Source organism: Scardinius erythrophthalmus, assembly GCF_964197995.2.
Source record: "Scardinius erythrophthalmus genome assembly, chromosome: 20".
NCBI classification, from domain to species: Eukaryota; Metazoa; Chordata; class Actinopteri; order Cypriniformes; family Leuciscidae; genus Scardinius; species Scardinius erythrophthalmus.
This window is the reverse complement of record NC_138240.1, coordinates 27440384-27461132: the sequence shown is the minus strand read 5'-3', so window position 1 is coordinate 27461132 and position 20749 is coordinate 27440384. Positions and strand designations below refer to the sequence as shown.

The window sequence follows — 20749 nt, the reverse complement described above, 5'->3', positions numbered from 1 at the left end:
TAAGGCATGAAGAAAATTTTTCAAACACCAATTTTGGTGATCAAAGATGATACAATTATTGACAGGGGGACTTTAAATTAGTAAGTTATTATTAGTATTCGTTATCCAGGTGTGATCAGAACACTTTTGGTTCCACCAACAACCTTATGATCTTAGACATTGTACATACAAGCTCAGTTTGTTCTTTGAATTTAAATCCATTTTATCTCATTTGCCATTATAATGTAACTGGACAGTAATCAAGAAAAGATGTGTATGCAAATAGGATTCAGAAATTAAACCTTAAAAGGATGAGCAGTTGGAACAGAAAGAGTGTCAAAATCCAAAACCCAAAATGATTTATGCAAATTTTATTTCCACTTAAAAGTAATTTATAAGTCTGGCTGCATTACACTTTGCTGGTACTGATAAACGGGTAGTTGTATGAAAATTGTATTTTTTAATTTTCAAACCTGTATGAATTTCTTTCTTCTGCTGAACACAATGGGAGATATTTTGAAGAATGTTCGGTAACCAAACAGTTGATGGACCCCATTGACTTCCATAGTAGGAAAACAAATACTGGAAGAGCTAATTTGTTCTTTATGTTCTAAATTTGAATATCAAGAGGTTAAAATATATAAGGAATGTTTCCTCTGGGCATATCCTATGAAGTAGTTTGGATGATGCACTGGAGAGGGTGCGGAATGCAACTCATAGATTGACAAAAAAAATAAACCTTCTTATATTACTTGCACCATCACACCACACAAATTAAGCATAATAATAATAAACATTGGCATATATTAACAAATGATTGGGTTGGTGCAACTTTTTTTCTGATCCTCCTCTTTTCTCTCATAGTTTTTCTCATCAACTCTGGCCCTGGAGATCCACTTTCCTGCAGAGGTTTCTTCCTACCCTGACCAAACTCACATGCCTGCTTTCTGGTAATCCTGAAGACCTTGATTAGCTTGTTTAGGTGTGTTTGACTTGCGTTGGAGCTAAGCTCTGCAGGAAAGTGGATCTTGAGGGCCAAAGTGGCTAACCCCTGTTACAGAGCTAGACATGGATCTAACAAACTTGGGTACTACTGCATGTACAGTATGTAGACTGTACGATGATGACACCTATTGAATTGTAGGCTATGACACAAGTTGGAATAAAATGACATCAGTCTGCGCTAGTGTTAAATAGTGCAAGATAAATCGCACTTTGGCATTTGTGGCTTATAAGTGCGCTGAAAAAAAGAGGAAGAACCGAAAGAGGAGAATGTGGACAAGGTCATGACTAGAAAAGAGGCCAACTTGGCATGCCAATTTTGCTAATGGAGCTTGAGTAGTTTTAAGTTTTCGCGTTGATCAATATGCCCTCTCGTGGTATGTTTATTGGCTAGATATTAGACTAGCCAATGAATGATGAATTGTCCATGATTTGTTTTCTGTAAAATATTTTTGTGGCATGATATAGGCCTACATGTTTGCCAAAGGTGTTGTTTATTAACTTGTTATGTTATGTAAGGTATAAAGGTTTACTTGTGATAAGAATGTAGAAAATGGATTGTAAATAGGCACTTGAACATATGACAAATATATAAGCGTCCTTATTTGTTGTGTTACAGTAATGTCCTAGAAATTAAATGACATGCATAGGTGTACTGGAATTGTATGGCACAATTTTTTTTTTTTGATGACCTTGATGGAATAAAATTAATAGCTTTTGTCTACAGTTTTGTGTCTGGATCCTTTTTCTGCCTTCATTCCATCTGGTTTGCATCTACTCACTGGATGTTCTGCACTTATATGGACTGATTGAATCTTAGATTGCTGAATCTTAAAAATGTCATAAAACAACATAATTATACAAGGATCCTTTCAGATTAAGTAGCCGACTGCTATCTCTTTGAAACAAAACGAAAACAAACAAAGAAAAAAACTAAGAAAAGCGTGGATTTTTTATGTTTTGCCATTCGCATAGTTTTAGGAACTTCTCTGTTACTTGAAGGACTGTTGAGGCGAAAGCATTTAAGCATGAACTATGCCATTATTTACATTATTATTGTTGTTATTGTGTAAATACAAATATATTCCATATATAATAAAAAAAAAATCTTTTTTTATTTTATATATTTTTAGATTAAGCACTGCAGTCACTGTTTTAGCTGAAATACTGTAAAAAATGTTTTAAAAAAAAATAATAAAGAACTTTACAGCGTGAATTTAAGCACTCCTACAGCACCGGAAGTCTATTTACAGTAGAAGAACCACAATTCCCACAAGGCGTCGGGGTTTTCAGTTACTGTGGAAAGGGGGAAGGGAAGCCGAGATTGGAGGGAGAGAAACTGAGGTAAAAATAAAACTAATATTTAATACCTATCATTCTAGCAAGGGTATAATTGCGCAATTAGCAGCTAAGAAAGACAACGCTACATTGTTCGCACGTTTTGGTGTACATTGTCTTGTAAACGACTAATTATAGGCAAGTTAGCTAAGCTATAAGCGAGAGTACAAAAAGATTGAGTTTAATGTTAGCTCGAGCAGGTCGCGAGACAGACGCGTTACCAGTCACTGACTGAAATGTGACATTAAATAACAATTTTTTAAACTGAAATAAGTAACTTAACGGCAGGTTTTGAGTGCTGAGGTAAATGTGAGCGTTTCGTGTTGCTCATTTAACTTGAAGAGAATGAGGAGGGGGCTGAAATGTACCGTTATTTGTGGCAGAAATAGCCTAACTGTTGTGCGAGTAAGTTGGTCTTTTTGTTGTTGTTGGTCTTTATCATGATTAGCCGTCTGATAAATCTTTCATGTTTGATATATGTTGCTATATTAGTGATTGCTGAAGTAAAATACGTGTAGAGTAATACCGTCATGCATCTATATAATGGTTAATGTATCTTTTGTAAAGGTGTTTGACAGTTCACTGGATGCTGTCATACATTCATGCTGTGCCGCATTTGGAACTGATGCATCATATCTGATGTCGCTGATATCCAAATTAGCGTTAATTATCGATTAATACTTTGGCTTTTGAGTTGTCTGTCGTTCATGTTTATTATAATGTTTAGTTAGTTCAGGTTTTGTGAGTCAGGATATAGATGACGTCACCCCTCATCCGTTTTATTTTTATGAATGCAATAGATTCAGTTATCCGCCGAATGAAGCCTGTCTGCACATTAAAGACATTGCAAAACGAAAAGAACCGTTTGAAATTTCACCTGTGGTAATTGATGATCGTATTACTCCATCTATTTCGTTTTCATAGGGATGCAGTTTTGATAAGATGACGTCATCCCGTTTGGATGCCTATTTTCTGTGCAGCGCTCCTTTACATTGTTCTGTAATGAAAACTGGAGAGTGTATCATGACTATATATTCTGCACACGGTGATATTTGCGTTGTATATACCTTTTGAAATATGTTATATATTATACAATTTGCATATTTTAATATTTTAATATTTATTATTGTATCCTACAGAGACAGTTGCTGACATCAGAAGGCCACAGGGAGGATTCTGAAGAGACCCTTAGTAACCCTCAAATCCATCGTTAAACTCCCTTTTTAGCGACACATCTCCATAATAAGCCTTCAGTCCTCCAAGTAGAATTTCATCAGAGTCATCAACACGGGCACTGTCAAATACAGCTTCATCACTGCTGTACCCAATCAATGCCTGATTTCTGCTCCTTTTGCAACACTCCAGTCTCACATAAGTGGACCTATAACAAGCCTAACTTTAACCTATTAATGTTCCACTGAACCGGTACAATTAGCACTTGACGGACTTGAGAAATCCATCTCTAACAAGGCCATCACGATTCACAACTCGCTGCACAGTCCCACTAGAACAAAACCTTAGGCCTGTTACTACTGAAATTATGCTTCTGCTCCTTGGCCCAACTCTGTTTCTACCAGCCCCTCTTTGAATCTCAAGAAGTGGCACGGTTAAACAATGCACTACTGAAAGCTCTTCTGCTGTTTCAGTCTTAATCCACGCTTGTAGGACAAGGAGCAGGTGCTTCTGAAAGCGTTAAAAGTGCTCTAGAACCATGTGTGTCCAGTGTGCAGTGTTTACAATTGGCCTAGTCCACAGGATGGGTGGACAGTAGGGGGACAGCGAGACAGTGGACTCATGTCATGGAAGGGGTTCTTGCTATCGCAGTACATACAGAGGTATGTATGACATCCTTACCTAGAGTACTACAAGCCACTACACTACACTATACTTCCACAGGTAAAAAACAAAACAAAAAATCAAATCAGATCTGTTTAATATTTCAGCTGTAGGTATTAGACAGCAAAATATATATTTCTCATAAGAAAAAGGCCCATTTGTCTCTTCTAGTGTTGGGTTCCCAAAAGTTTTGTCAGCAGAACTTCTTAGATGTAAAATGTTTACTTAATATAGATTTTAATTTAATATTTCAACAATTTTACTACACAAATGCATGTTCATGGTTAATGGTCACATGACATTTAAACATAAAATATATTTTTTAGTAAGTCAGTGTTTTATTTTGATAGTTTTTTTATTTGAAAACTATTAAAAAAATTGTTTAGCTGGTTCTTTGCATCCACGTCATGCATTAAAATCGTGCACAGCCAGCCATAAATGATCCCGCTGTTTTTAATGTTTGTAGCGCTAAATTTGATGGCAAGGGTTAAAATGACGGTTATTTTCATCAACTAAGACTTGTTAGATCTAGCATCTGCCTGCTTTAAATCAGACAAATAAAGTAGTGCGGTAAGGTTACATTTATTTGATTGAATTATATATATTTTTTAAATTAATTAGCCTATCAAGAGAGAGATGTGTGTGTGTGAATTACCTGTGTCTGTGCAGTGTCTCTACTAACTAGTGTTAGTTTTGTCAGCTATTCTTAGTCCTGTGTTAAATGTCATTTTTAGTTTTTATCATATTTTGTCTTGTCCTGTTTTTGTTTGGTGAAGTTTTAGCCAACTAACCCCTGGTTTCACAAACAAAGGGTTAAACCTAGTCCCAGACTAAAAATGCATGTTTGAGCTGTTTTAAATGAAAGCAACTTGCACTGGCATATCTTAATATATATCAGTGCCATTGTTTTGTCTCAAGATGTTTTTTTCTAAGGCACGTTTATAAGTCAGTGAAAACTTTTCACATTTTCGTCATGCTGCATAATGGTTGAATTGATAATCACAATTATTTTGCTCAAAATTATAATCACATTGTCATTTGAGAAATTTATTTTTACATTTCATCAGAATTATTGCACTTTCACCTATAACAAACCCACAAATCAAGAGATAAAAACTTAAACGTTCCACGAGAAACTGTGTGTTCTGGTTTCTTGGGGGGACGCAAAATATTTGCGAGAGAACAAACAGATAGATAATTGCTCTAGATTGTTTACAATATTATCAGATCTGTTGTGTTAAAATGAAATCAATATTTATTCCTTTAAATAATATGGTTATATTTTTAATACCAGTATATTGTGACATCCCTAATCTGAACTGCTAATTTTATACAGTTTATTTGGGAATAAGGAATTTTTATTTTTTAGTAATTTAATTTGTATTAATTAAATTTTTATACAGATTATTTGGTTTACTAATGAATTTTTGGAGAAAGATCAAAGTGTTTTTGATTTTAATGAAGAAAGTCAAAGATCTTTAAACGAAACTGAGAACTGAAATAAAACATAGAAGTCCATTTAGTCTGCTAATCTATGAAAAAGCCAAACTATACTGTACTATAGTATACCTGCTCAGGACTGATTTTGTAATATTGGGGCATGCATATACACAGATGTCCAGTTGATGCTGCATTTTAAATTTCTTAACAGGTGATGCATACCATCATTTACACCAACTCTCTTTGTTTTACTCTGGGAGCAGGCAATACAGAGGGAATTTCACAACATGGAAACCACACTGACTAGGGAGATTATATATTGTAAATTAAAAGCACTGTTCAAATGTAGTCGTAATTGCATTTGTAAAGTGCTCATAATTTAGACTTGATCAGTGCAGCTTCAAATGGACATTGCGATTCCTTTTAAAATGTTCAATTGGAAATGCTATGATAGAATTCATTTCAGACATACTTACATTTTAAATGTAGCTGAATTTCAAACATTTGTGGCAGCTTTTCAGAAAAAATTGGGGAAAGGAATAATATTACCAATACAGATTTTTTGTTAACACTTTACAATATGGTTCATTAGTTAACATTAGTTAATGTATTAACTAACATGAACTAACTATGAGCAATACATTTGTTACAGTATTTATTCATCTTTGGTAATGTTAGTTAATACAAATACAGCTGTTCATTGTTTGTGCATGTTAGTTCACAGTGCATTAACTGTTAAAAAATACATCCTTTTATTTTAATAATGTATTAGTAAATGTAGCCTATTAGTAATGTAAATGAATTAGTAAATGAATATTAACTACGATTAATAATTGCTTTAGAAGTATTGTTCATTCTTAGTTCATGTTAACTAAGGTAGTTAACTAATGTTAACTAATGAACCTTATTGTAAAGTGTTACAGATTTATTTTTTTAAAAATTTATATGTATTTTAATTTCTTCTTTATTTTAGGGCTTGAATGGTTTTCCACAAGAATGTAAACAGACAGAGGACCTAACCAATGGACACTCCAAATGCACAACTGTGAGAACACACTGCTAAAATTTGTTCAGTGAAACCAGGTCTTGTCACTATTTGCATGGATCACGGTTGCTTTCTGTTGCTGTGCTTTGGATTTTTTTTTAGATCCTAAATGGATTGTCTCCAGGTAATTGCATCAAAGAGAATGGCAACGTGAATGGCAACCCTTATCTCAAAACTGTCCCAGTGAGTATTTCACTTAAAGTCACATGATGTTACTGGTTTGAATAGCAACGGTAACGGTGTGAACTTGTGGTTGTGTAGATCTCAGCACTAAAACAGAATGGACTCTTACAGTCTCTGGCAGCAGGAGGCAATCAGACTAAAACAGAAGGTAAAGACTTCATCACTCAGAAACTTTTTACACACAGAATGATGTCAGTAGTTCAGCAACATCCTTTACTCTATATATGTGTGTGTGTGTGTGTGTGTGTGTGTGTGTGTGTGTGTGTGTGTGTGTGTGTGTGTGTGTGTGATTTTTTTTTTTTTTTTTTTTCTGTCTAGAGGTGAGCTTGGAGGTGGAGCGAGCACAAGAGGAGTGGGATGCCCTGGAGAGCATCCAACCAGGTGAGACCAATTACCTTGTCACCATGGAAACAACGTCCTGTCAGCCTGGATACTGAGCACATTACATCACCATGACTAAGCATACGCCCCTACCCTGGAGAGATGGCATCACCTCCTTGGCTAAAATAGATACATTACGAAACCTGATCGCTGTCAGATACAATCTGGAGCATTAGCATCTCTTGGTGAGATATGTGGGCAACAAATGGGCAATGATTTTACTGCACAATAACTATATATAGACATAGGAGTGGGTGATATGACCAAAATCTTTTCATGACATGAGACATTTTAATATAATTTTAGCAAAATATCTGTCCCCTGACAGATCTCAGTAAATAAGGTGTCATGAAATATCAGACTTGTTTAGGCTCTGTAAACTGAACCATAAACTGCTCTAAAACTCTCAAAATGTGACCGAGATTTAGGGCTGCACGATATTGAAGAAAAATGCGATATGCGATACGATAATGCTCAAAGTGTGTAAAATAAAGTTAAATTATCTTTAAAATATATTTAAAATGATATAACATACATATGTGTCTCACATTCTTTTTGTGACAAGAAAACACCCCTACAACTTCTGAAAGGGAACATCAGTGTTTTACTGTAGCATAAGAAGTGTTATTTTAACATCAGTGTAAACCACAGGGTTTAGGGTTTCAGATTATACTACATTAGGTTTATTTAACAACAGAAACTGAATAATCAAATGTAAAAATAAGCACTGCTTAGTTTTCACTGTATGAATTAAATATATACTGATTTTTATTAAAGCTACAAAAGTAATTCAGCCAAGAGCAGTGAGTGATTTTCTCTTTGTCTTTTGTTCATGACCCCAGTTATTGCAAGCTGTTGCGATATGCATTTCGCGATATTTCGATAATTTCGATATATTATGCAGCCCTACCGAGATTCTTTAAGCCAATCTAAAGACTTTTAGCTAAGTTTAAGTGTAGTTTGTATGTTAGGTGATTTTGAATTTATTAATAATAAAAGGTTTGATACTTGGAGTTAGAGACTTAGAAGAAAGGTGCTGTCGGTGGGTGCAACTGGCATGTGCTGTTGGCATGGTCATTACACACTCGGTTGTTGGGTTGACTGGCCTCTCCCTTTTACCACTTTTGCCCTAATCCCTTCTCTCATGTAAAATAACTGTTGGATTGATATCTGGGTTGGATGTGGTGTCTCTGGCTGAAGAGCTAACCGGTGCACACCATGGTCCAAGCCACAGAGAGAGAGAGAGAAAAAAGGGGGGGCAACCAAACATCACATTTTGTTCTGTCAGACCACAACCAGACTAAGGGAGCTTGGTTTGGAGGTGCCTGTTATGGTGCCCTAGCGTACTCTGTGGAGGAAGACTCAACAGAGCATAGAGCAGGGAACGGCAACTGGCGGCCCGCGGGCCAAAACTGGCCCGTCAGCAATATTTTCTGGCCCGCCGGATTATTTTGGCAGTCCTAAATGCTGTACAAAACTCTTCCACTACTTGAGAAAAGCCGTAGTCGCGCGGCGATTTCACCGCCGCATACTGTGTGAAACGCCCATAGGGAATAATGCGGCGCGGGATTACGTTTTAAAGTATAACTGTGCGTTCACAACGGACGTGAATAGCGCGTCAAATTCGCGCCTGCCGCGTCTAGTTATACGCTTGACCACTTTGTGTCCATTCGCGCGTCAAAAGACAGTAGCGGTCAGAACTCTGGTGTACTTTGGACGGAGCGTGCGGTCTGACTGACAATAGCCAACTCCCGACATCTTTTGACAGCGTATCCGCACTTAATTCTGACCGCCTGTACACCTAGCTCTGAGGAGCTGTTTGGTACTGAAACCATTGTCAGTCAACAACATTCTTTTTTTGCAAGGATGTTTGAAATAGTTCGACAGAAAATAGCCTACTTCATTTCGTCAGTAGGGCAATATGATTTTCGTTTATGTTGCTTAGAAACTTGAGTGATAGGCTTTGTCCTATTTAATTCATGTTATTTATATTTCATATTTTTTTTCTGTGACATTTTTTTTCTCTGCTGACAGTACAATGTTAAAATAGCCTAATATTTATACTGACACGAACACAATTTTTGTATAGCATTTATAATTATTATAGGCTACTCCAATCTCCTTCTTTCCATTAGAGACATTTGAATGTGAGATTATGGAAACGAGATCTAAATTTTGTGGACCCGTCAGGTCGGGAAATAAAGCGGGTGAACACCGAGTGTATTTTAAGCGGTTGCTGAATAGAACCTTGTGGGAGCGGGACGAAAAAAAACAGTCCCACGCAGACCTCCTTAAACCTTAGGTGTGTATGTGTGTGTCCCCGAATAAATAATAATAATAAAAAAGGAATAAAGTTCAAAAGTCGGACTGTACGGAATGAGGCATGATTGCTATTCACACCTTTATTAAAATGGCTGTAATATGTTACCACAATAGTAGCCTACTTGATCTGTTTAAAATGGTTTCCTTGATATATGCATAAGGTGTTAAATTAAAACTTAAAAATCAAAATTTAAATTTGTCTAATCCAGTAATTCATTTTTTCTATTTTTGATCTGAGCACAATCAGAAAATCAGAAAACCCGTCCTTATTTTTTTTTTTTTCATTTCAGTTTAGGAAATAAATAATGGAAAAACAAGTCGTTTTTCATCTTTTTATTTTTGGTTTTAATTTGAAAAAAAAAAAAAAAAAACGATTGAATGAATGATCCACGGACGGTGACGGACCCATCATATTCCGCAATTATAGGCCTATATAAGAGTATTTAATTTGTATCCATAGGCCTACTCTGTGTAGCTGGCCCGCCATCTACTGGCTAAAAAAAATATTGGCCCGCGGCCAAAGTTACTTGCCGACCCCTGGCATAGAGGCTTAACTGCTGGGGTTGGGTGTCGCTGGCGGCGGTGGGGGGATCAGTGAATCGAAGGGAGGTGTCTATGTTGGGGTCTGTTGTTTGTGCTCACTGGCAGTTGTGAAGCAGCTCCCAGACCTAGAGTATAGTGTAAATCTACAATAATTTTATTGACTGAACTAAATGTATTATTATTATTACTAATACTATTATTATAAATCACTAATGCTAATCCTACTATTATTATCATGAATATTATCATTGTTACTACTACCACTACAACTACTACTACTATTATTATTGTTATTATTATTAGTATGATTACTACCTCCACTACAACTCTACTACTATTACTATGATTGTCTTAAATTGCCTCTATACCTATCTACACCTATATCACTAAAATATCCCATTACTTACCAATGTACCTGCATACACCACTATATCGATATCTATATTTAGCTGTTTTCTCTCTCTTTGTTTTTGTTTTTCTCTCTCCTGTATGTATATGTTTTCAAACACTAATTAAAGGAGCGTTTACTGTTCCCAGATCCAGTGATCTGACTTGCTGTCTAATCCCGACATAGACATTCTTACAGATATGGATCCTCATAATTGACTGTTCAAACTACTGTTCAAAATTATGGGATCAGTTTTTTTTTTTTTTTTTTTAAGAGATGTTTTATGGTGTCCACAACATTTTTTAGGAGCACAACTGTTTTCAACATTGATAATAATAAGAAATATTTTTTAAAGCATCAAATCAGCATATTAGAATGATTTCTGAAGGATCATGTGACACTGAAGACTGGGGGTTGAATGACTTCAGATTTTTTTTAAGCCGTCATGTCTGGGAGAGGTTAATTGCCTCTCGTTTCCTCCTGTACACTGCGTGACAAATTTCCTGTACTTTCAGTGACAAAAAGAGTCGCTCAGTCGGAATTTGACTCAAAATCGGATAAAAATCGCACAGGGTATGCCCAGCTTAAGACACAGTCTTTACATAGAGGCTGTTTATGCAACAGGCCGTAAGTCTGGATAATATGAAAAAAAGAAAACCGTAAAAATATTTCTGTTTCCAGACTATTGCCCCTATTCTACTTTCTAAAATATAAAATAAGAATTTCTTACAATTACTGTGTCATATATGCAGTGTGTTTTCATGATGTTTGAAGCAGGCAGTCAGTGCAGCCAAAAATTTTGAGATTTTTTTTTTAACATGACAATGATTTTAAGGCGCATGCTTTCATTGCTCAAAACTGTTCATCTTCATCATAAGTCTCTTTTCATCTTCGCTAAATGAATGAGCGTGTGACTCCCCATCTCTCAAACCAGCAACAGATAAAGGGAGTGTGCTATTATTTATATCAAAATGTACTTTGCTGTTTGATGATCGTGCAATGTCGTGTTTATAGTATCACACCGATACTATCAAACCGTTTTAGGTTTCATGTAGCATGTTATCACTTATCACATAATTTTATAATATAACAAACATTATACTGGATAGGATATCCTGCCATTATTTTGAAAATAATATTTTCTAAATAAATGTAATCAGTGACAATACAATTTATTTCATGTTTTAAAGTTTAAAATGTATAAGTTTAAAACTTATAATATAAATTCTAAATATATGAAATGTATGCAATATTTTTTATAATCCACATTTCTCTTGGTTCGACCTCCATACTGGAATAATTTTTTAGTGATAGAATATGCTTTATGTATTCTGATTTTCTAGACTGATCCATGTTTATGATGGAGGGATGCATTGTGTGGTCATCTGTCAGAAAAAAACAATGTGTCTTTTATAGTTCTTGCTGAGGATCTCACTCCATCACCACTGATCTCCTTCAATGAGGCTCTGCAGCATTTTCAGACCACTGATCTTGGAGACCTGCTTGTGAGTTTGTTTCAAGTGAATATGCATTATGACACTATGATTGTCATGACTATTGAGACCATTCTCTTTCTTTATTTTTTCTTTATTTTATACTTGCTCTTCTCCTCTATCAGAAGAATATTCAGCCCACCATTCACAGGACTGGATTGGCTGCCATCACCCATTTCCTGTTTGGACCTCCACGGCTACACAAAGACCTTGTAGAAGAGAGAGACTTAGTGTTTGCCATCGCACAATGTGAGTTGAACTTGTGACTTGACAAGTCAGGTAGAATTTAAAACAACGCTTTGTTTTATTGATATGCTTTGTTTTATTGATTACATACATCGTTTTACTAATATATTCCAATGGATCATTTGTAGGACTGTCAAAATTCTTGTGTTAATGCATGCAATTTAATTCTATTTAATTTAACGCGTTAAAAATATTTAACGTAATTAACAGCAATTTTTCCATCAGTCATTGGCTAGCGTTACAGTATATGATCAAGCTCTTGTTCATGCAAATACTAAAACCATTCAAGCGTGATAAGACACACAAGAGAATTCAGTGCAGTACTGGCAGTATATTTGAGTCTCTGAGCCTAATAAACCTGCTACTGTAATGTCTCATTAATGTTAATCAAAGAAAAAAAGAAAATCACTCACTGCTCTTGAACATACACAAAAAATATACTGCATTTATGTTGTTTCTACTGGAGGATAAATTTGAAATTATTACAATATAAAAATATACACTGTAAAAAAGTATTGTTGGTTTAACTTAAAAAGGTAAGTTACCTGGTTGCCTTAAAATTGTGAGTTCATTGAAATAAAAAAATTGAGTTAATACAACAAAGGAGACTGGTTTAATAAATAGAAACTCAAAATAGTATGTTATGGGAACCAAATTAATTATCTAAGTTGATTTGACAAAAGATAATATGTTGTTATAACAAATCATGGTGCGATTAATTACAGAAAAATGTTTGATTAATAATGATTTTTTTAATTGATTGACAGCACTAATAATTCGTTTTTTTAGTGTTGAAGAATCCGTTAAAGATCTTTTCTGGAGTTTAGCTTATTCATTTTGCAGAGAGCACACTTCCTTGATTTACATACAAAATGTTAAGGGACATGTAGAGGAAAATCATGACATTACAACATCATTTCAGAAAGGTGGAAAACAAAAATTCATTTTTGAAAATGGGGAGTTAGCTTTGAGTTATAAAACTGAGGTTTTTTTTTTGTAGAGTACCCTTTTTTATAAATGTAAATATAAAGGACATTTTTGATTTTCTATTTCATGACCTATTTTAAGTTGTTCAGACGGCTACCAGAGTAACTGATTAAATTAGGGATGCATAGAATTGTATTTTTTGGCCGATTATTTAACGAAAAACTATTAGCCTATACCGACATTTATCCCATGCTTATTTATTTGAACTTTTGTCATTAAAATATATTACGGTTTTGATCATGTTTTAAATCAGCAAAGTTCAAAAACACATGCATTAAAGTATGTATGAATTATTTTCATTGAATATGGATTGGATCTATTTAACATTCAACTGGCCTACACAAATACAATACAAGATGAAATAACAGTGCTTTTTAAGACCCAATGCATGTATAATGTAAACATATGTTCACTTAAGGCATAACTGACTATGTTTATGAGGATACTTGCCAAGACAGTCATTTTGAGATAATTTTGTGAACTGGTACATTCAAGTGCAAGAAGACATGAAAGAGAACTCAATTCAGTGGCTTTCTTGGTGCAAACTTGCTCACACAGCGCTCAACATCTTTTTCGTGTCTTCTTACGCTTGAATATTTAAATTGGCAAAGCTTAAAAACGTGCAAATTTTGTGATGATGCAGCACGGGCCCAATCTTTGTTCATGCTGGCCCCGGGCAGATCTTATCGTCGACCCCTGCTATATTTTGTACAGATTTTGTTTGGGCGAGCATTTAATTATTTACCCAGAGAGGAACATTGGATTATGCAACAAACATTAAAGGTCCCGTTCTTCGTGATCCCATGTTTCAAACTTTAGTTAGTGTGTAATGTTGTTGTTAGAGTAGAAATAATATCTGTAAAATTATAAAGCTCAAAGTTCAATGCCAAGCGAGATATTTTATTTAACAGAAGTCGCCTACATCGAACGGCCCATTTGGACTACATCCCTCTACTTCCTTCTTTAATGACGTCAGTAGAACAGTTTTTTGACTAACCTCCGCCCACAGGAATGCTCCCTCAACTCTACCGAAATTCGTTTATGTACTTGCGCACTTCTTATAACTTACTGTGTTTACTCAGCTCTTACGTTGATTTTCTGAAGTAAAACTGACGCTTCATCTTTTGTGTGATGTACAATAAACTTTATTAAACTCATCAGTATATGTTTGATCATCATTCGGACCTGGTCCGAAACAGCAGACTTGTAGGCTATTAATAAATAATGGATACATACAAGCAGATGACAAATACGTTATAATAACCGTAATTAAACTACTAAACTATACCTGTTCCATCTCTATACAGCACTCTGACTCTGTAGGCATTATTGTCCGACTCGAAATGAACACCATTACTGAGAGTTTCTGATATTATCATCATTCCTTGAGATGAAATTGTCCTGAGAGACTGAGCGCAAGCTCATGAAGCTCCGCCCCCTGGGTTGTGAAGCAGCAGCTTATTTGCATTTAAAGGGCACACACTAAAACAGCGCGTTTTTCTGAGCCCCAAAAATGACAATTTAAACATGCTGTAAAAAATGATCTGTTGGGTATTTTGAGCTGAAACTTCACATACACACTCTGGGGACATCAGAGACTTATTTTACATCTTGTGAAAGGGGCATAATACGGGACCTTTAAACAACTCTGTGCTTTCATGCAGGTAATTTATAAACTGTCCGTTTATTTTTTTTCATGCCTTTTTCATGCTATTACCAATATGCTGATGTTTTAAAATTGATAAAAAATGGGCAGATAAATATTTGTAGCCGATACATTGGTGCAAATCTAGCTTAAATGTCTTACATGTGTGGTGTATTTGCTTACCTTACATTTACATTTATGCATTTAGCAGACGCAAGCGATTTGCAAAAGAGGAATTAAAGCAATGTCAAAGAGCAAACAATATTTGTAATATACAATGCCAGGTTTATTAGACAACTAGATTAGGAAGCAGGCTAGTGAAGAGGAGAAATGCAGAGAGAAATGTTTGTGATTCTGTAGGTTCTCTGGATAATGGACAGTCAGTGCACATGCGTGTACTCCAGACCGTCTACAGGAAATTGACTTGCACACGAGCAGACTGCCCTCGCTATGGACCACACTGGGAGAATGTGGGCTTTCAAGGTACGTCAAATATTTAAGGCGCCTGTGTTAAAAAATCGAGATAAACTGTTTAACCACAATCATCGACCATTTCATTATTTATGATCCCATAAAATAGAAGTCACCTGTTTTTAAACTTTGTTTTTGTGTAACACTTTCATACTCCTAGGTTCAGACCCTGCTACAGATCTAAGGGGAACTGGTTTTCTGGGTCTGATGCACATTCTCTACTTCGTCATGGACCCAGAGATACTACCACTTGCTAGAGACATCTACAAACTCTCTCAGCATCCAGTCCAGGTGATGCAAAACACAAAGAAACATACACTTGCTCACTTACAAACTACAAACTTATCATTCAATTATTATAAAAATACTTATTTTAATTTTTAACACCTGCAGAATTTTCCGTTCAGTGTGATGTCAATCAACATGACCCGAATCGCCCTCCATGCTCTTAGAGAGGAAGTGCTGTCCAAGTAAGTCATCATTTGTCACAATATTACCTGAACATTAACTGATGGTTATTTTGAGCAATATTAATTTTTTTTTTTTTTTTTAAAGCTTTGAAATCATCTGGGTGTGTTTGTGTTGTAGCCTAACATAACCTCTTCAGTTGTTTTCATGACAATAAAACATTTTATTGCTTTGTGATGTCACCTAGGGAGTGTAACCGAAGGCAACAGGTTGTAGCTGTGCTGAATGATTTTTATGTTGCAACATTCCTGCACCTCTACCAGCTGTGGAAGAACCAGCAGAAAACTATCTCGGATTCTGGCCATGTACTCAAAGGTGACTTTTCAGTTACAAATTAATAGCGTAGTATTTGTTCTTGGTATCGTTTACTGACATTCAGCAGAGATTTTAATTAACACAGTGTCATTTGTTCAATATCATTTGAAGGGGCCATAATTTACTTTTATTTTCCACTTATGATAGTAAAGGTTTGCTCCAAAAACATGTTTAACTCTCACTGACCCTTGTTACTGTGACTTTAAGAGTTTTACGTGTATATTGCCCTTTGTAGTTTAGAGAGTAGTCTGAGAGCCACTTTCCTGCTGAGTTTTGCTCCAACACACCTGCCTGGATGTTTTCAGTGATCCTGAAGACCATAATTAGCTGGTTTAGGTGTGTTTAATTAGGACTAGGACTAAATTCTGATGAAAGGTGGCCCTCCAGGAGCAGGATTGAACACCTTTCGTCAAGGTAGCCTGGATGCTGAATATTTAAGTTTATCCACTTAAAAAAAAAAAAGAAAAAAAAATGAAAAAGTCTGACCACGTCTCTGTCTGTTCTGTGATGCACAGAAGTGGAGCTTTTTGCTAAGAAGAACCCCAAGCAGATTCTCAAACGTCTCGAGGGCTACCTGAAGGAGCGACGTGCTGGGACAGGACACCGGACATCACCAGACACACTATCACATAGCAACCCTTCACCTTGTGACACTGGGTCTCAAGCAGGGAGTCAAGGCGGGAAGGAGGGGAAAGAGCTAAATTTCACCGGAGTGTGTGAGCTGCCACCTGAAATGGAGGGAGAGGCGAGACTAATCTGAGAGACATAGACGAGGCATTTGATTTGTACAGTCTCTCGACTATCTCTCATGCTCTAACTTGGTCTTTCTCTGTTTCTTTGTTTACTTTCTGTGCTTTCTTGCTCAAGTACACTCAGAAACAAGTCTATGTTGTAACTGTAGTTGCTATAAAACTCTTTACTGTCTTCTGTTCTCTTATAGTACATATTGGCTCTTTAATGCTTTCTATGAAAAAGACCAGTAGATTTAGTAGCCAACTATCAGTTTAAAAGGATAATCTTAGAATGACCTGCCTCAGTGGCAGCAGATTGTCTTGAAGCTGTCAGGAAGAAAGAGGCTTACAGGCCTCATTGGTGTGCAATTGCAGAGTGGCCTGCAGAAGCAAGCACCTTACCCACGACTGTGGTATTGAGTGAGAAAGACTTCCTGTGTGAAGGCCTGACTATTAGGCATGTATTTGATTGAGTGAAAGCCTTGTGGTCCTCATGGTCACTTGAACATGTTCACTGTGACCGAGTCAATGTTCAAGAAAGTTGGCAGAGTTTATATTTATGTTGAAGAAGATGTTTTATTTATATAGAGAATATAAACAGATGTTGGCTCTTTACTCTTCACTGTTGAAAAATGGAATGAGGTATCAAAACATTGGATGGAAATAGCCACAATAGGCCAAAGTTTTTTTGTTTTTTTTTAATCCCTTTAGATAGAGTCCCTTTAGAGAGATAAATGTCACAATATGATTCAGAGATTTTCTGGCATGTTTCTGTTGGCAGGAACTCAACAAGTCAGGACATCTTTTTGATGGGAAAGTGCATTTTAGTGACCTGTAGACCAAAATGTATGAATGTGTGAGTATCTATTTTGCAGTTCCGTTACAAAGCTAACATTGACCCTTGCAGACTGATCACTATTAACAGAATTTTCCTTATCAGCTAAATTCTGTTTGCGCTTTGAGCTACAATTAGGACAGTAATCAAAGTTGAATGTGATATTTTGGAGGTGTTATGCTTCTCTGCATGAAGCAAAAATCTACATGTTTCTAGCAGGTACATTCCAATTTTAAGTAGTCATAACGTGACTGTGAACATGTGGACGAGAGTGAGGATGATCCCATGGCATATAACTTGTGCTGGGTCATTTCTAGTATCCCGGACGAGCCCGCAATTTATGTTGTCAATTCCTGTTATGCCAGAAATAATCCTAAAAAAGTTGTTATCGGTTACTTGTGACATTTCTCGTGCGGTACAGCTTTCTCAAGCTGTCTACTAGCTTGTCCTGAGAGAATAGATGGTGAGTTTTTAAATTGTTGGACAGTGATTAAATTGTTACAGCACTTTTAGCAATGAAAGTGTGTAAACAAGGCTTAATAGGGCTACTCGTGTCGATAAGACATGGCTTAAAAAAAAAAAAACATTAGCCTGGAAGCTGCAGGTCATTTAAGCTGTATGTTATAAGTAAGCTAACGATTATTATTTACTTCAGAGTTGCATGAGACGCGTCGAAAACTTCAATATCTAATAATAAAAGTGAATCACTCTATTGAACTTCTTGCATCTAACAAACAGCATTCAAGTAGACATGTGAGACCTGTCTATAGTATAGTCAAGGACACCGTGAGACTTGTTGATTTAAACACGAACAAAGTAGAATACCTTATTTACTGTTGAGCCACTTCAAGTTAGTGCAGAAAATAGTAGAGAATTTGATGTATTTTTGTAATTTGCGTCTTGTTCTCCTTAGTCCAGGTCCATTAAAGATGTGAGGGTTGCAACAGTCATGTAAATTGACAGTGATGTACTGTACATTTTGAAAAAAAGAAAAACTTGATGGGGAAAGTCTTTCCTCCCTTTGCAACCCTATCCTGCACTCTCGTCTTGTAAGCATGCCAGGTAGCGCTAGAGATGTAGCATCCAGGAATCGTTGTTTTAAATTCCTTGTTAAAAAAGCTTGTTAATCTAACTTGGTATGGTTGCATATGTTTGTCTAAGTTACCTAGTCCAAAGTGTTGTTGTACGATATGAGTACAGTGTGTTCTGTATGTTTCAGGTTTATTTGTTACGCTCTTATTTTATTATTTTGTAGGTTTTTTTTTCTCTTAAACGACACATGAATATAAATACTCAGTGGATGTATATTAGAAGTCCTGTCACTTTAGCCAGTTTAATTTTATATAAAGCAGAGTAGTATTTTATAAACTTGAATAAGAGCAAAAGCATGATGGGAAAAAGAATGTTTATATACAAAGGCAAATCACCCTTTCCTGGGTTATTTAATATAGTCTGGCTGGTTTGTATTAGTTTATATAAGCAGGTTCAACACTTTCATAATCCTATATATCCGAGTGAATTCAGTGCTATTGTAAACTCCACGGCAAGCATTGTATTTCAAACCCAATGATTTGTTTTCCACACTGACCTGCTGAAAGTAAGAGTGAATTTTATGATGTTGCGTAATGTGCACATGTACATTTCCTTCTATTTTAGGATATTTCAAGCTGTCATGTGCAGTTATTACTCAAGTGTGCTTCTATCTTGCATACTACAGTAGCTCACAACTCCTATGAACAATCAAACCTACAAATCAAGCAATCATCCTAATCAAGATATGAGCCTGGTTTGGCACCTTTTCTTGTATATGTGTGCACAATTAGCTGTTTAGTTGTTGTTTTGCTGTTGTTTTTTTTTTTTTTTAAAGGAGAGGGTGGTCTGTATGTGAGATGACTATTAATGTATCTTCTTTTCTTCTTCTTTAGCGTTAATCCTGCATAGAAGAAAAGAAGATATATATATGAAGAGTTCAGATGCAAAAGCCTCTAAGTGCCATCTGAAATTTTCTTCTAGAATGATCATTTTTATAAAGCTTGTATATTTAAGTTAAGTAATTTCACTTAAATGACAATTAATAGGTAATTTGCATTGCCATTTAAGTGAAATTATTGAACTTAAATATACGAGCTTGATAAAAATGATCATTCTAGAAGAAAATTTCAGATGGCACTTAGAGGCTTTTGCATCTGAACTCGCACACAAAATTATATGATTGTAACATTATGATTGTTACCGGGGCATATTATGCATACCTCAGGCTTTCAGACAAATCTCTTCTGGGCAGACATTTGATTGAGGACAGCCATGATCCCATGTCGTAGCACAAAATGGTGTGGTGTCTCTTGCAGTAATCTACCTAGCTTGAGAATGTACTGTATTTATATGTATGTACACTAATGCAGCACTGCAAAATATTGACTTCTACAGTATATATTTCTATAGCCCATGTTTGTGAAAACCGTAGTCTTACACGCTGAAACGCAACCGAACCTTTGCTGGAGGATGTTTTTAACAATCTTAATGGTTTGACGTCAAAACAAATCAGACGATTTTGTGGCCTTTGGTATTTACTGTGCTTTTGTGAATGGTTTTTTGCAAGCGTTACAATATGTCAAAAACGATTCACTCTACTATGGCACAATGTAACAATATTTGTTTGGACCAAAAGGAACATTTGTGGGTTTGATGCTGGTTTGGAGGTCAAGCTCTTTTAATGAGAAATCTCGCCATCCTAAATGTTAGAATCTCTCCTATATGTTAGATTTCTTCCCAGTGTGTTTTAGAAGAAATCATTCCACAATACTTCATCTATCTGATCCACAGAGATGAAATTTGTTTGTTGTGAAGATACAAATCCAAATGACCAATTTGATTCATTTAGTTGCCCTGAATCAAATTACAGTAAATCAAAAATATCCTGCACTTAATTTGAAGATGCATCATTATTGTCTGTTATGAATCCTTCAGAGCATTTTATTGTATCTGAACCGTGATTGTAGAATCCCTATTTTATAATGAAAATATATTTCAGAATATATGCGGTGGTACAGTGATGTATCGTATGAAGAGTAATAAATAAATGCAACTTTAAAAACAATGTT

The 20749-nt window shown here is 35.7% G+C and overlaps 1 protein-coding gene across 1 annotated transcript; it reads left to right on the top strand.

Annotated features, from left to right (window-relative positions):
- The first annotated feature begins 2247 nt into the window (after nucleotides 1-2247).
- On the top strand, nucleotides 2248-20749 carry elmod3 (ELMO/CED-12 domain containing 3). The gene is made up of 13 exons (XM_081349446.1): nucleotides 2248-2325; nucleotides 3459-4154; nucleotides 6569-6640; nucleotides 6743-6823; nucleotides 6902-6971; nucleotides 7142-7204; nucleotides 11874-11962; nucleotides 12076-12199; nucleotides 15189-15311; nucleotides 15460-15590; nucleotides 15693-15769; nucleotides 15955-16082; nucleotides 16598-20749. Exons 2-13 carry the CDS (start codon nucleotides 4119-4121, stop codon nucleotides 16840-16842), a joined length of 1239 nt encoding a protein of 412 aa, XP_081205572.1. The 5' UTR covers nucleotides 2248-2325; nucleotides 3459-4118; the 3' UTR covers nucleotides 16843-20749.